The following is a 17142-nucleotide window of genomic DNA, read 5'->3' on the forward strand; positions in this document are numbered from 1 at the left end:
GTAGTATTTGGGGAATTTTGAGAGTTGCAAGCTACTGAAGACTAGGAGAGTATTTTGAGGAAATATTGCTATATACTTGCCCCACTCCTACATTCTTTCACATGTCCATTACAGGCCACTGCTAGAGTGGCACCCAGGGGGCACTGAGCTGAACAGGTCTTTGGTCTGACTTGGTATGGAAATCTTACAAGACTCAAGGAGACTGCAAACCTGGCCAGAGGTGGGAGCAGAACCCAGTATCCATCCCCACTAGACCCTTCTTCCCTTACAAATTCACAGACCTCCCATGTTCATTTCTTAGCAGAGCATACCATGAACCACACTATGGAGGGAATTTTGCTTTAGTTAACACCACCCTTTGTACCCTAAAAGCCCACTCAGAGATCTAACTACAAGTCACATCTCCTGAGACAAGGAGAAAGTGAGAGTTACAAGTGGCCAGTCTTCTTCATATGGAAAAGTGTGTCATGGATTTCCCTGGAAAATAACTCTTTTCAATGGCACCAACATTCATTGCATTAAAAAGAGCCCTCTAGATCCAGCGTACCTCAAGTAATACTGATCCCACTGTGAGAACACGTGGTAGGTGTCTGCACTGGAGTAAGGGGATCAATGATTTTTTTCCCCGTGAAATGCTGGAAAATGCAGCCTGTCCTTTCTAGGCAGATAGCAGAAAGGCATTACAGTTCTGGTAGTATTTGAACAGAGCTGCCCTGTCCAGTCATAGTCTTAGTGGCTGATTAAGTCATGCCCTCATCTACGCTCATCTTTCAGGGCAGCCAACTTTTTAATGTTCTCTTGAGTGATGTGTTTTACCGCATGCACTTTGTGTGCTTGTGTGTGCACGCTACAAGGCTCAAAATAGAGACAAATATTTCAGCTAACTAGAGTCAACTGCACAGTCAAAACAAGCCCTGAATAAGTCCACCTGTCAGCTCCCACTAGAAAGGATGAACAACTTACAAATTTAACATGCAGTAGGATGCATCTGCATTTGAGGTGTTGGGAGGTCATGACAGAACTCAGCCACTATCTGCTTCTGCTAAACAAGACCACTTAGTCAAGTTTGCTTTGAAATAGTTACAACTTTAAACTGATCTTAGTAGAAACTTTGCACTTAGCAGAACTATTATTTCACTTAGCAGAAAAACTATGTGCATTAAATTTTTCCTTTTCTTTCCTAAGAGCGGAAATCCCAGAGTACAGCTGTAAATACCATTGTGCTTGACCCAAAACAATCTAAAGAGCAAAGAAAGCCACAAGTTCAATTGCAGCTTGTATTTACATTAAAAGACCTTTTCTAAAGCCATTTGTCAACTGGAATGCATTTATTAGTCAATTCTTAGTTCATGATAACCATATGACAAAATACTACCCATACAACAAAGGGACAAAAACAATTAGATTTTCATGTGCTCACCCACACTCCTTCAAGGACCACTATAGTACACAAGCCACAACGTATTCATGGCTTATTACAGACCCACACCACTGGAAGGCACAACGGAAAGCCTCTCTTAGGCAGCACTGTAGAGCTATAATCCCACATGACCAATCTAAGTTATCTCTGTCAGTTACTCCTGTCTACCCGGCTTGAAAACTAGGGAGATCTGCAGAGAGAAAGGTCGTCCCACAGCCAGGTAATTATGTGATGTATGGCAGTCCCCACCCATGACAGCACCAGCCCGGTGGGACATCTCTGACTTATTGCCATTGCTCTCACTAACCAGGGGTGCCTGTAACCCTCCCCAAACTGCATGGTTCTTCCATGGGACAACAGTTCTCCTGGCACTGGGAGAAAGCTGAAAAGGAAATTAGTGTATATGGGGTCAGAAGGTTTTGTTCCTATCTCTGTTTTTCTCAAACCAGCTCCTCCTGGCCCTCCTTAATCTCACTGAATGCCTCTGGTGCAAGGCAAGCCTCATGAGGGACAGCTGTGCCCTTGGGTGACTTGAACAGGGTGTCCTGCACCGCACAGGGCAGTCCTTGGCCAGAAAGGCTCTAAAGATGGATGAAGATTAAGATGTGTGGGTCCTGGAAAGGGGAATTTGGCTTTTGGAAATGTTAGCGCGAAAAAGGAAAAGCGGCGCGAGCGCTCAGTCAAAAAGGAAGGTTGATCCTCTGCCTCGGCTCCCTGTGATCACTCCCAGACACTCCGCTGGGCTTCCACATAAACGGCTCTCCCTGAATGAGAAAGAATAACGAAGCACACTCAAACCGCCTCCCCTGGCCTCTCTGAGCATGGCTCTATCTGTTCTCTCACTCTACGGAGCAGGAACCAAGATGTTAAGTGAAAGAATCATACAATAGATTGGGGCACAGCTAGAAATCCTATTGTAATATTTTAATTAGAAGACCTTCTGTTGCTACTGTACTGCTTCTGTTTGGACAGTTTCCAGGCTGTTCTTGATAGAACAAATGAGTAGGTGTGCAAAAACAAGCCTTTATTCTTTGCTTTTTTTCACCTCCATTAACAGTACTGTGATGTTCACAGCCAATACACTTCACTGTGCACCCTCAGTAATTCTCTTTCTAAAACTGTGCTCCATCCATAATTTGGTAATTATCACCATTTTCTTGTTAGCTGCCTAAAACACTTCTTGTTTTCCTCAGGCTGCAAAGGCACAAATAATTTAAGTGTGGCGCAAGCAGGTGTTGACATGAAAGGTAGGGGTCTCAGCCCACACGCACATACTCACACACCCTGACCGCTGGGTTCTCAATCTTGCACCCTCCCCTGCCTTTTCAGCACAAGTGTTTGTGCAACTGCACAATCAGGGCAGTCAGTTTGAATCCAGATCAGCTCCCTGATGCAATTCACACACAGCCTTGCAGAGGTAACAACAAACAGGAATGCACAGGGGCTGGAACAAGCAGCTGGATGTTGGGCTGAGTCTTCTGGATGTGTCCTGCAGTGCTCGCCAAAGTACAGCCATTCAACTACCCAGATACGTGCCAGAAAACCCCAGTGTAAGTGCTGAATTTACACAATTCTTGCATGCTGCTGCAAGCCCTTTTACCCTAATTGCAGTCATCAAATCGTATTAATATTTTTTCTCTGCCTCTCCAAAAATTACTGCTGTCAGTGGAGCCCAGGTCTACTTACACGGCATCAGAACCTGCTTCCAAATTTCTGTTGCACACCTCTATTTGATTTGGGCCACATTTTTTACTTACTGACATGCCATGCTGTGAAGTTCATCGAGGGGATTAAGTAAAAAATTAAAAATAAATCTCTGGGCCTATCAACTTGTTGACATTGGTTTACAAGCTCTGTAGTAGATAAAGTGCACGCCAGCTTCACTGTGCATATCCAAAGTTTGACCCACAGTGCCTTTAATGATAAGCTATTAGTCAAAAGCCTTCTTTGTTCAAGAACAGAATGTTCCCTCTTTGTCCAAAGATGTTACTGCAGGTCAAGGCACTTTTTAGTCTTTAAAGCCACTAAGTTTCAAACGTGTTGGTCATGATCCTAGAGTTAATTTATTCATTTTGCGTGGCCACATCAAAGCCAGTGGTTTTTAGTTCACTCACTGAGGCATTACAGGAGCCTTAAAGAGAGAGTATCCTTTGACATTTTTCTGAAGAAAACTGTGGACTTTTGCAAGACAGTCTACAATACCCAGCAGGTTTAGCAGTGCTGACTTCAGGACTCGAGAGCTTTTCTCTCCGAAGCCAAGATCATAAGCCCACTTCTCAGAAGTCCCCAAAACTGCACATAATGTCTTAAGCTACTTTGCTGTTGCCAAGTGGCACAATCAGAGTGGCTTCGACTGCTTTCTTTCACCAGTAAACAGCACAGATGTGACAACGCAGATGTAGATACACTCAGTATCTGCTTCTGTCAGCTAAATGGTAGAGCCCTTCATAAATGGGAAAACCAGTACCGACTCCCTGCAGGGCCCAGCAGACCAGTGCTGAATTGTACTAGCTGGCCACTTTCACCACATTCAGTCCAAAATTCCAGCATCTCCCAATCATTTGAAGTAAATGCATGCATATATGTTTAACCAAAACACAAGGAACAGCTTAGGGCCATTCATTTTCAGAATGGCTCATTTTGTTATGGGGATGATTTTAGTGCTATTATCTCATCTCTTTATGCTCATGACTAGCTTACTCTCCCATCAGGAAAGAAAACATCCACATGGAGGACATGCGGAAAACAGAAAATCAGCTACAGGGGGAAGTAACTGACCACTATCTACCGAGCTGGAGAGTAACGAGGTTCCAGCATTTGATAATCACCCGTTTTGACTGCAGACACGCCAAGAAAGTGGTACACAACCTTCTGTCCTGAAAGGCACATCAAATCTGGAAACTCACACAACAGAAGTGTTTATTTCTTCCACAGCAGACAATACAGTATTTGTTTTACTGGATAACAAAGTGGGTTCTGTGGTCCCATCTTCTCTCTGATGATACTTCCACTACTAACTTCCTCAAAACTTTTGTATTTCATCCAGATATTGTGAAAGCATCACTGGTGTTTCCTAGATAAACAGCTATGTCTTCTCTAGTCTCCAAGCACCCCCTAAATAGTGTATTTACATGAAGTTCAGTTATTTAGCTCTTGCTCCAAAGTCTATTCAGTTGGACAATCTTTCAAACAGGGCCTTAAAATCTGACTCTTCTTTGCATGTATTAAACCTAATCAAACGTTATGGCCAGCCACTGGCTACAAGCTTCTACACTCAGTGGACCCCACAGTAAGGGCAGATGGTGATGCTTCTAGCACGAAGCACGTGTCTGTCTAACTTCTGGGCTCATTCCAGCTGAGATACAACATCTGGCCAAAATACAGGGACAATCAATAGCCCGTTTGTTACCACGCAGCATAAATATTTCCATCTTGACAGATTAAATTGCAGACCACACGCATTTACAGGCTACCGCATGTAACACACTGCAGCAGAAAAGATGACAGGAGGAACCGTCTTTCTTCTTTCTTATTGCTAACGAACAATTCGCTCTGAAAACAGAGGGATGAAACCCTAGACTGAAACCCTGAAGAAATGCCACAGCTCTCAGTGGTGGCATTCCACAGCGGTGACTTGTGCACTCACCTGAAGAGGTTTCAAAGGGTTCAGGTCAGCATGGAAGGCTTGTTCTGCTGCATGGAGTTTTTCCTTTGGTAAGGTGCAAACGAAGCTTTCAAAGTCCATGGCCACTGTCTGGTTTTGGATTGTAAGAAATTCAGATAATGTTGAGGCATTGCAGAGATCTCGCAGTCTCATTCGGTAGCCAGACACAATGACCTGGAAAAGCATATGAATCTCCCTTGGTAAAACATTCACCGCACAAAGTTGGTTATCACCTAGGCAGAACCAGCCATTCATAACCTTTCAAGATACAAGGAAGAGGGCATTTTTCTCTACAAATTGCATGGTTCTGACCCATGTGCAACTCTGAATTCCAAGAAAAGCATGTTTCCCTGCCGAGTACCGGGGGGAAGAGTCCTGGGGGAGGCAGGTCTCTCTCTACCTCTCCACACACACGCTCCGAGCAGCAGCAACCCTGCCCTCCACAGCAGCCATTCCTTCAAACCAAGGGTACACACGTTGCCCAATCTTCAGTCTTCTGGGAACTGAGCCATGGAAACAAAGTAAGGCTTGTGATCAGACTCAAGTCTGGCAAATGTATGTGAAGGGCAAAAGACCTATGTCCCACACTCCTGAGAGACATTATCTGCCAGGCACATATTCTGTGCTGTTCTGAATCGGGATCTTCTCCCCTAGCTCTGAGGTGTCACTTCAGTAAGAGCTGAGAGAACCATTTTGCAGTGTTTTGGGGTAGATAAGGTACCAGAGAAAGACAGAATTATCTTACTGATTGCAACAAGCAAGAGACCAGATCTTAGCGTCTTCTTCCACAGGCACATTTTACGGGAGGTAATGGCTTGCTTGTGGATAAGGTTTATTCATCCACAGTTAACCATGTTGCTTGTGAAGGAAATGCATAAAATTGCTCTGAATGATCAGAAGTCCCTTGCAAAGACGATAGCCAGATTTCTTCAATAGGGTCAGCAGTGGATTTGGGTCTGCTAAACAAGGCATGGCAAACACTTCATACAGGTGATAAATACAGGAAACATCTGGGATTTGGGGAGAGGGGGGTTGTTTGTTGATGCTAGACAGAGGCAGAGTGAACAGTTTGAATATAAACACATAGTAAACAGCTTTATGTTTCATTTCTGCTTTCTGTCCTCTTGCAATATCCGACATATATTACTCGATCTCCAGCAACAAGTAAAGAAGATCAATCTACACCCCAAAAGAAGCAACATTTCCTGAATCATGCTGGTAAGTCAGACTGAGACATTTCTCTTATCTTTCAAAACCAAAAGGGCATCAACAATCCAGAGGGAGAAAAAAATGTGCTGTGCTCAGAAAAGAAGCAGATAATATGAGAAGGAAGAGATTTATAGTGCAACACTTCAGCAAACCTTTAACTTTAGTCTGCAACCATATGCCAAAAATAAGATGTTGCTGGGCTGCACACTGGGCTGGACAAATGGAACAGCTCTTGCATCAAAAAGCTGGCCTTTTCGAAAAGTTCTGTCAGCAGTGATATTACCACCACCATAGCAATGCTGAAAAAAGGATATTCCTGTGGCTGGTAGCTCTGGAATAACATTGAGGAGACCTGGGTTCAGTCTGAAACAGCTTTTTTTTGTGTGGAGATACAGAAAAACAATGTCTCGAAGTGCCTCAGGTCCTCATGCAGAAAATGAGAATAAGCAATGCTTCCACCAACCCTTGCGGCCTTCCATGATCTCCACGCAGATTTTAAGCTCTTTCAGAAAGCATCCAATTTCCCAAATACATCTCATACTACATGACCCTGAAAGAAAGGCCCTGAGACCCTCACCAAAAATAAACCACATGGTCACACCAAGTCAGGTCGATGCAACAATTCCAAGTCACCCGAAACCGTGGCATTTTCAATAGGAGAATATACTTTAAATGACAGATTAAGTCCCCTAAGGACTATTAAAAAGTCAGGCTCATTTCTGAGGCATTCCTGGAAGTGTCCGGGAAAGCAGACACAGGCGGCTTGACTTTGTGCTCTCTGGTCACATCGTGCTCACCTGGCACCAGCCCTGCTGCACACGAGCAGGGAGACTTGTTCCCAGCAGCGCATACCCTGGCCGTGGTCATCTACCCCTCGGCGTCCTCCAGCACGGGTCGCTGATTAGCGCTGCAGCCCTCGTCCAGGACCGCACCGCTGCCCCGCTGCTTTGCGTCAGGACGGGACCTGCCCTGCGGTCCACGCCACGCTACAGCTCTCCAGGGGTGCCTGCACGAGGGCAGCAGCAAAGCCTTGACCAGACAGGCTTGACTTGGTCACCGTGCAGGAGGAGATCGCTCTGCCTTTCAGATATGAGCTGTACGAGGAGAGTGCTTAAAGCAAGACCTGGTGGCCTCCTGCTCTCCTCTGCGGCTTGCTGCCACATCGCACAGGTTAATTAGGCTGCCACAAGACTACACGTCACTCCCAGCGTACAGCAGGAACTGCACAAGACTATCCTACCAACAAGGACGACGCCGAAATTCTTCAAGCAAAGTCTAGCTCACCGGTTACCCCTTTACTGCGATACATCACAGAGATAAAAGTTAGACTTTTCTCACTTTCTGCTGGCTCTCCCATTGCTAGCACAGCTGACTTAATATAGTAGTCACACAACAAAAGATCAGGGCTAGCTCCTTTGCCTACATGGAAGTCTTTCTGCCTTTCCATCACTTAGGGAAAATGAGTTTGTTGTTGCTGTAGCCTTCTGGTTATCCCTGTAGACCAATCTGTAGCAGGGTCCTGCTCTATTCTAGCATGAAGTTCAGACAAATTTGTTTCAAGACAAACAAAACTTGTTCCTTACAACAGATAAGATCTTTGCTTTCTTTTATTTTTTAAGCACAATGTATCTTTAACTTGTAGGAGTAATTACCAAAGGACACTGAAACACACAACTTCATAAAATTCACAGAAGAATGACACAGTTTGTGTGAAGGGGGCCAGTATCTGTAACTGCACGGGGACAAAATTTAAAAGGACTATTAATCAGTATGCTTTGGAGCAAAAGATTTGATCTGGATTTGGGAAGCGGAAGGGATTTCCTTCTCCTTTTGCACAGTCACACCGCACTGAGAGGACGGCAGGTCCTCCCCTGAAGCCACCCGTCCTGAGTGCTGCAGTAGCACGGGTGCTGGCAGCCGTGCGCCCAGTCCCGCACACCTGGGACAGACACCCTGTCCTTGGGCCTACGCTGCGTCGCCTAACAACAGAAACATTTTTTTCCTGACTGATGCAGAACAGCTCGAACAGCACTCGCAGAAAAATTAATGTTTTACTTGAGGGGAAAAAAACCCAGAAAACACAGAAAAGAAGAAATTCTCTTTAGCTTGCAGACTACTAGGCTATTTTTTATGCACATCAAAACATTTCTATGGGGCTCTCAGGGTGCTACTATAGCTCACAGCTAGGGCAGGCAGTAAATCTGAGGGCAAGGGAGAGAAGCAGCAATTACATTTTACTCTGTGTTTACACAACACCCAGCACAGAAGGGTCCTATACTGCGGATGTTGGCACTACGGTAAAACGAACAATAAACTAACGATTACATTAACAGCTGTTTACCTGCTGGAGGTTGACCTTAGCGTTCAGCAGCTGATGGACTGTGAACGGTGGCATGGACACATTATGGTGGAGGAAGTCCGAGAACGTCTCGTTGTCCACCAGAAAATCCTGGAGTTTCAAGTCTGGAAGGTGACAAAACAAGCAACATTTTGGTCACGGCAAAGCCAAAAGACGCTCATTTGGGAGCTGTGAACAGGAAAGGCAAAAGCCGACAAATGGGGGAAAGAGAATTACACCAACCGCAGCCCAAAGAAAAAGAGGAGGTGCGGGCAAAGTGCTCTGAAACATGGCAGCTTTTAGAGATGTGGCGAAACCGTGATGTCTTAACTTCAAAAACAGAATCTTTAAAAGCAGCTTCCCTTGAGCACTTTTACTTAAGCTCAGCTTGCAGGTACCATCTGCCATCAGACACGGAAAAGGCAAACCAGACCAAGCTGTTCCCCTTCTGCGGGTGAAACCTGCTCCAGCATTAGCCCTGCACAAAGATTAGGCTTCACTTAATCCCTGTGTTGTTCGTGAAAACAGGACTGAACTGGTGCATAGACTGCTGAGAGATTTTCTAGACTGTGTGTTTAATTATGCTATTAACTGCTGTTAGTAGTACCCTACTAAAAAATATTTCCAAGTCTGACATGTGCAGACACACAGTTATCAGATGATAAAGAAATCACAGGCAGACCTAGAAAGCAATCTTGCCCGCACTGGCAAAAAATGCAATTTTACAAATGCTTTGTTATTCCATTTTCTTTCCTTAAAGCTTCACCTTCTGAAACCGTTAGTATTTCAGCTCTTGGCTTCAAAACAGAGCTGTCTCTCTCCCTCAGCGGAGGGGAATCATCTGGAAATTATAATCCACGTATAGAACTGAAGTCAGAAACGTGGAGCTGAAGCAGCTGGCTCTCGTGCTGCTGCTTTGTTTGAAAGTGTGTTTGTTTTTTTTTTTAAGAGACTGACTCCATCTTCGTTGTGCTTAAACAAGCGACGATCGGGACAGCGGCTACGTCGGGGCAGCTGCGAGGACAGGGTCCGGGGACGGCGCGGGGTGAAGGCTCCTCGGCCAAGCCGAGCCGCCCGGCCGGGCATCGCGCTGGCTCTTCCGCTCGGGGCGGCCGCGGGAAAGGAAGCGGCGCGCTCTGCTCCGGCGGCACGAAGCGCGCGGGGTTACTGACGGTCGTTGCTCTCTAGTCCACATATCCAGTTACCAATTCCCCTTCGCCTTTTTGTTCTGCGTGAAAAGTAATCACCACCCCGGGCTGAGGCAATGCGGAGGTTACTCCAGGATGAAAGTCTCTCCCTCGGCTCTCCCCAGCAAGAAAGCTTAGCCTCATACACGCGTTTTGACCACCCCGTGGAAACACTTAAACGCACCTTGCCAACAAAAATCAACCAGGGCTCTCCTCTCCCAGCCCAGACAAAAACCAAGACGAGAGCCGGCTCCTCCGACGACGCAAATCAGCCTTTTTCCCCCAGCACAGCCTAACGCACCCAGCTCAGTGGCAACTGGAGCAAAATGCCCCCCACCCTGATTCCTTGGCTATTTCCTAAATCCACGGAACTCCCTAAACACTTCAGCTTGTTTATTTTTCAGTGAGATCAGCAACGGTTCAAAAACTCAGATGGACAAAGGGGTAGCTGGCTGAAGGCACACTGGCATGAAAAGATCAGATGTTTGCAAGCTTTTTCATTTAGCCCAGCTGTATTTAGAGTATTTTTTCAAATGCCTCTTAAAGGGCCACACACCTTATTTTTTTTAAAAAAAATCTAACTGTGCAATAAGTCTCCTACTTTCCTCTGTTTCCTCATTGTTGTTTGGGCTTCTTGGGTGTTTTTCTTTCTGCCACGTGAAAGCAGGACTTTCTTGGTCGGGAACATATTCTATAGGTAATTGCAGGAAAGCAGCCTGAACCACAGCTGGATTCCTGCTGACCTGTCTGTAATCACCACGGGGAGTAACAGAGAACCTGCCTTCTTCCAAAACTGTAATTAACCCGTCAGGTGTTAACAGAACGTTTCTTCCCTCACTTTTTATCATGCCCAGTACTTTCAGATTTGCTCAGCGCTAGAAATTGCTGAAAATCAAAACAGCCTTCCAAGAGAACTTTTGCAAACATCTAAAGGGGTTTTCATTACGATTTGGAACAAAACGTAAAGTTACCGAAACTCGTCGTGGGACAGTGCTTAGCATCCAGTTGACTTGACGTGGACCTGTGCTCGCTGAGCATGACTGTAGTCTGCCTGAGACCATACGTGACAGCTCTGCGAGACCAATGTCACCGTCGTGCTGTGCCAGGCAAAAAGCTAGCCTTTTGCCTAGACAAAAAGCTTGCCTTTCTGTACTGTGCATTTTCTCCCTCCACCTGGCCCTGTTTCTAGCGTTAGTGGCTCGGTGTCTCCAAGCTCAGACTTCCTCACACGACCTCCCTAAATCGCGGAGACACACATAATGACTTGCACGTGAAACCACGGAAAGGCGCCGCATGCTGCAATCAGTCTAAATTCCTGCCCTGAATACTTGAAAAAGATGAGAGTTAACAGAGGTTTCCTCTCGAAAACAGCCATTCTTCTCTCCAAGATTACGTGCCCACTAGGGCCTAAGGAAATACAAGCGCATTAGTTAAAAGAACTGCTCCAAAAATAGAAAACAAGAGAAACGGACACGTCTTTTGAAAGCTAATGCCAAACTTACCTAATAATGCAAACATTTGGAGTAGAAGAACACATTTTAGAACCAGAGGCTAACTACTGCAATATTTTCCTGCCATAAAAGTTCAGACACGCTATCGAGTTACTTAAAAAACGTGAGGCAGAAATGTGTGGGCTCAAACCTGAGGGGTTAACTCGCCCACTTTCCCTCGCACTCCAGGCTGACCATCAGCGTTCAGACAGCCAGCCGCTCTAACGCAGCTGACACAGGGTAACCCCAGCTGCAGTGTCCCGACTGCACGTCTCATCCCAGGGAGAAATTCCTCCGCGCGCTCCTCTGCTGACGTGGAAGGACAGCCCCTTCTGCCCTTCCTTTCCAAGAGCAGGGCAGAGCCGCAGGCTCGCAGGCTGCCTCACCACCAGCACTGCAGCCCGAGCCCCCCTGGTCGCAGCGCAGGTCCCAGAAGCTAAGGTGAGCCCGAAGCACAGACGCAGACAGGAACTGGAGGCCAGGCCAGGCCATAACATGCAAGTCAAATCTGACATGAACCGTCGCCGCAGTTCGGTGGTTAAACACCTGTCTGCAGTTTGCCCTCTCAGCAACAGAAGAAATACTCAGGTAGATCGTCCTTATGGTAGTTTTTTTTATAATTCCAACCCAAGTCCCGAAAGGAACAGTAGCAGGGAATTTAAACACGAGCTTAGCTTGCATACGTAACGCACAGGTCCGCGTTAGGCAGTGCCTAGGGCCATGCTGGGACCTGTGCCGCGACCAAGCAGGCGGCCACCCCCATCCACATGAAGCAGGAGGGAGGTCACCTGCTTCGCACATGGGGAACCGGAGCAGAGCGGGGACGGGGACCTCCCTGCCATCACGTAAGGAAGTCTGCAGCACAACCAAGAGCTCCCGGAGCTGGCAGTCTCGTGCCTTAACCACAAAACCACCCTTCCTTTCTCAAATCACAGGCCAGGACTAGACGATCACATGTGGCAACATTTCACAGACACTGACTTCATGACAGAGATCGCTGTCCTCCCCTTCCACTCTGTTCAAACCCATACTGGGGGCAGAATTCTGGGCATGGAAAACAGAAATTTAGGATTTTCAGACTGCAGACCAACTCCTTCAGGACTGACATACGTCATCTGCTTAAGATCTACAATTTTCTGGCAGCCCAACCTTTCCAGCACCTTCATCCCTGAGCACAGAGCTAGGCTCATCATTTCTGGCTTGAAAATCAATTTTTGTGACAATAACAGGAAAATCTACTCAAGGGGATGAAGAGATCTATACGAATTAGCAATTAAAAACAGAACCTTTATAATTGATACATTTCTTGGTTAAACTGCAGTGCAGAACAGTAAATATTTACTATAAATAATAGCAAGACACTGCTATCTGAGGTCATGAAAAGCAACATGAATAACATTGGGCCTCCTTTCCGTGCAGAACAGAAGGGATGCACTGCTTGTAGGATGAAGAAAGTCTCCGTAGCCCACACAGACTCCACAGTCACTCAGAGGTTTATGCTCTCACTTTCTGGAAACACATCCCCAGCTCTTCTCACAAGCAATAAAAGGTAGCTAAGTGCATGAAAGAGCAGCAGAACCCACACCCTGGAACCAGCTTTAATTTGCTGCTCTGACTAGTAGTACGACCACCGCTGGTCCCACAGTAAGAAATGATTATTTCCAGCAATACAGAGAAGCTTCATAGACAGGTGGGATAAAAAATCCCTTGCAGACAGGTTACAGAACAGGACTGCTCTCCTCTGAACATACTTCTCTCCCTTTTTTTTTTTGGTTCACTTGGAAGCACAAAGGGCTCATACTTTCCTTCAGAATTTAATGATGCAGAGTCATTAAAAAACGAGCAATAGCGTAGAAATAACTAAGCCCCATGAAAAGTGTGGCTAGGGTTTTCGCATCCTGAGCACTGCCTTCTAAAAATAAAAGGCATGCAAGCTGTATTTCAACATATCTTAATCCACTACAGATTATCAAGTTTACCAGGTGTGACTTTAGTTTGTGAGGTTTGTGCCAATAATCTACAACAAACCAGATTTTTCAGCTAGTGTAAAACTACCTTAGGGTGACTGAAAAGAGTGTGACAGGCATATCTACTGTTTACTTCCCAGCTTCATGTGGCCTAAGTCCCTCCAAGAAATCAGGTGAAGGCAGGGGGATTCATGTCATAAGTTAATTTAGCAGCTAACAGGAAAATGGGGCAATGCGTCCAGTCTATAAGCACGACTATTTATCTTCAGGGCCTTCAAGCTCTATTCATGGAACACTCAAGGCAGAAAACAATTAGGTGATTTTCTGTACGTCCATTGTGTTTGGTTGATTTACTCGCCTTTGGCTAAGCCTGCATTCCTCACAGCCAAGCACCAAGGCAACAGTTAAATTATGGAGTTAAATTATGACCTTTAATTTCTTATCACAGAGACCATTAATATGAAAATGATGGGGCTGCCTGACGAGCAGCATTAAGGCATCACTGCGAGATGAAGCAATGGGGCAGGATGGGGTAAAGGAAGCTTTAGCTTCCTTCTTTCAAGTCAGCAGGTTCCTGTAAGTGCCTGAGGGAGATACCTGGGAGAGGGAAGTGCGTTCCCAGCACAGCACAAGCAGAGGCACCTGTCTCTCCCAGCTAACACAAGGAGCAATACAAGGAAGAGAGTGGCTCCTGAGCAGCTAATACATGCTCCTCTTCCCACAATGGGACTGATGAGCAGCTGAAAGGCACAAAGGTTTCAGACTCACGGTACCTCTTCAGGCAAAATTCCACTTCTACAGAAAATGAGGCAGGCATGGGGCACCTTCACGGTGCTTTCAACTGAGAGCAGTATTTCACATATCCCCATGCTAATTCGACTGTACGCCCTGCTGTCAAGGCCGTGCAGCACAGCTCCACGACATCTGGGCACGGCCAGCGGACAAGGTCGCAAGGCTCCCCCGTCGCAGAGGAGGGTGCTTTCACCCACAGGCACTGCTTCACCCAAGGGAAAGCTCGTTCGGCCGTGCACTCCCAGAAGCGAGACCTGTTGCAAGACGCAAGTGCACCACGGGGCCATCAGAGGACCCAGAGCTGGTCTCAGCTCCAGCAGTCGCAATGTACAGGTAGTGCCTGTGACCCTGAAGAGGACTCTGACTAGAGATCTGCCCTAATGTTTAGCAAACGCTCACACAGTCAAAGGACCAGAGCAGACAACTCAAGTGCTGTCGCAGAATAAACTTTTACACTGGAATTCTCTATTAGTTTTTCAGTGCAGAAGTATCTGGGAAGTATTTCTCAAAAATTCAGGCAGATGCACACTTAAACGCCAAGTTTACCGTCAGCTGATTTTCACAACCATTGTTCTTCATTGTGATTTACAGCCAAAAGGCTTCTGAGGCTATTTCCCATAAAAACAAAAATAAGCTTTCAAATAAATAACACCAGTAGAACTGAGGGCTGAAGGACTCTATGCAATTGCTGCTCATCCAGAAGAAACAGCAATCTCCTAATGCTGGAGTCTGTTATAGTGTTGTGCCCTACTGAGCCAATGACCCAGACTGTGAAAAGCAAACCTTTCCGATCAGCCAGTGCTAGGCTTGGCACCGCGGCAAATTTTCATCTGCCTTCATTATATTCCCTTGACTAACTTCCCTAACTAACTTGGCAACACATCCAGAAAGCAGGACAGAGTGACATACGATTTTCTTTTTAAAACAATTACTCTGCTTTAAAATTGCTTTTTTTCTATAAGGCATTCTTCCCCCTGTGTGGTGGGAACAGCTCTCAGGGTTGACTGTTTGCCTGCTGATACTGACAGGAGCTAAAACTGTCTTCCAAACATGTTACACAGCCTTACCCTGATTTGCTGACAAGAAATCAAGCAGCTCAGCAGGCCTGCTGTGCAAGGTCTGCTCATGTAAAAACACAAGGCTAATTTGCCCGCAGAGTGCTGCCCCTTCTGCAGCCATAGCTTGATCTGTTTTTGTGGTAGGTTGCAGGTTTGTCTGTTCTCTGGCAATGAGACATGTAACGGTGTTATCCATGGAGATACTTGGATGAGACCCAAGTAAGCATCACCTACAACCTTCACTTATTTGCCATTTCGAACTTCCCTGGAACTGGGGGCAGGGAGGAGGCAGCCTCATGCCTTCTCCGCTGCCGTACCTGCAGCAGCTAGGGCATCTCCTGCGAGAAAGGGGAAATGCTGTGTGACAGGCCCCCATCACTGTGGAAAGCACACTTCTCTGGTCCTTGCTGCTGGTTGCGGTGGGAGCTGCAGGTTAAGACGTGACTCTGTTGGGGATGCTAATACAGCCGCAGCGGACAGGCATCTCAGAGACTCCTTCCTCACTGTAGGGCCAGCACTTTGAGCAGTGACACCAATTCAGTCACTGGGACTCTCGGATACTACACAGATTTATCCTGTCCTCACTTACGCTATCAAAAACCACTGTGACTGGCACACAACATGGGAAGAAGGTACTTTGGGGATGGAAGAGGGGAAGAGGAGGTAGAGGGACATCTGTTGTAAGGCGTCAATAACAGACTGTGCTTGCAACACACATCTTGGCACAAGAAGTGTTTGGATTATGCTTCCCAGCCCTTCTGCCACAAAGCAGCTGTAAGGGGGTCAGCTAAACTGCAGTGAGAAGGCAGAAGACCGTGGGAAGCAAACCTCTCGGATGCTTCGTAGGTGAGAGACACCCAGGATTTTGCAGCTCGAGCCTTGCCAGGGGTCACTCAGCCAGCCATCCTCTTCTGCTGTCATAACAACGCTCTCGAGAGGCAAGTGGGAGTCAAAAGCCCAAGTGCTCCGGCACCAACCAAGCATCTTTATCTCTGGCACATCAAAGTGACTGTAAACCGCTGTATACTATGATAGAACAGCCATAGTATTTAAAAAAGGAAAAGCAGGAGGAACAGTGATCAAACGAACAGCTTTTAAGTAGGTGGAAAACATGGGTGGAAATGATTTTCCAGGAATTCCCAAAACATCATTCCTTTGAGCACAGTCACGTGGCCACTTTGCCTGCCATGACCCAGCAAAGGTAAGCGCTGGACAGAAACACTACGGCACGTCTGAAGAGAAGCAATAGCAGGTGAACGTGCAACTTGGGCTTGTAGACCCTGGGACCACCTCCTTTCCTCCCCAAGTCAGCATTTTTTCAAGAGGAGCTTTAAAAATAGCAGCCAGCACAATCGTGCTAGCAGAAAAACAAGGAGGACTTCTGGAACAGTACACACAGGAGAGGCCAGCCCACAGCCAGCCTTTACAGGGGGTGGTCTGCCGACTTCAAGGGAGCAGAGCAATTTTTGGCCAGTTGAGATCCCAGATCCAACCTGCACGGAAGGTCAGCTGCAAAAACAAGGCTCATACTTCTGTGTGCGTAGTACCTGCAGTCCCAAATATCATCAGGGCCCCCCGTATGTTTGTTCACACACAGACAGCCTCTGCCCCAAAAGGCAGACGAAGACACGAGACAGAGAAGTGAAAACCACACGGTGGTCACCAGCAGTTCTGGGGACAGAAGCGCAGCCCGCAGAGCTTCTTTCTATAAAGGGACCCACCCAATCGCCTCTCCAGCTCCTCTGTAACACTGCAGAAAAGATATTCTTGATTTTTTCTCTGCTGCAGGCCAAATTCTGTTATCAGCACAGACAGCTGTGAAACACACCTTGCCAATAAAAAATTAAAAAAAAATGTTTCTAAAACGGTGCAACTAATGAAGCAGACTTAAAAGAAAACTCCTTATATAAGTATCCCCACTGTATTGTTTCAAGACAGCAAATCCCTGCCCAAGCAGAGCCCCATAGTTATAATTGATTGAAAATTATCCTGTTAATTTTCACAAAATAAGGACAAA

General features: G+C 46.4%; 1 protein-coding gene across 3 annotated transcripts in view; it reads right to left on the bottom strand.

The window, feature by feature from the left end:
• The window catches only part of ABCA1 (ATP binding cassette subfamily A member 1), a 98287-nt gene that overhangs the window by 42754 nt on the left and 38391 nt on the right, over positions 1–17142 (bottom strand). For all 3 annotated transcript variants that reach the window (XM_064501865.1, XM_064501864.1, XM_026098377.2), the window contains exons 6-7: positions 8635–8756; positions 5067–5258 (exon numbers count right to left, since the gene is read on the bottom strand). In XM_064501865.1, coding sequence (XP_064357935.1) covers positions 5067–5258; positions 8635–8756 — 314 coding nt within the window. The remainder of the gene's footprint in view (positions 1–5066; positions 5259–8634; positions 8757–17142) is intronic.

This window comes from Dromaius novaehollandiae, chromosome Z, assembly GCF_036370855.1.
Source record: "Dromaius novaehollandiae isolate bDroNov1 chromosome Z, bDroNov1.hap1, whole genome shotgun sequence".
Lineage (NCBI taxonomy): Eukaryota > Metazoa > Chordata > Aves > Casuariiformes > Dromaiidae > Dromaius > Dromaius novaehollandiae.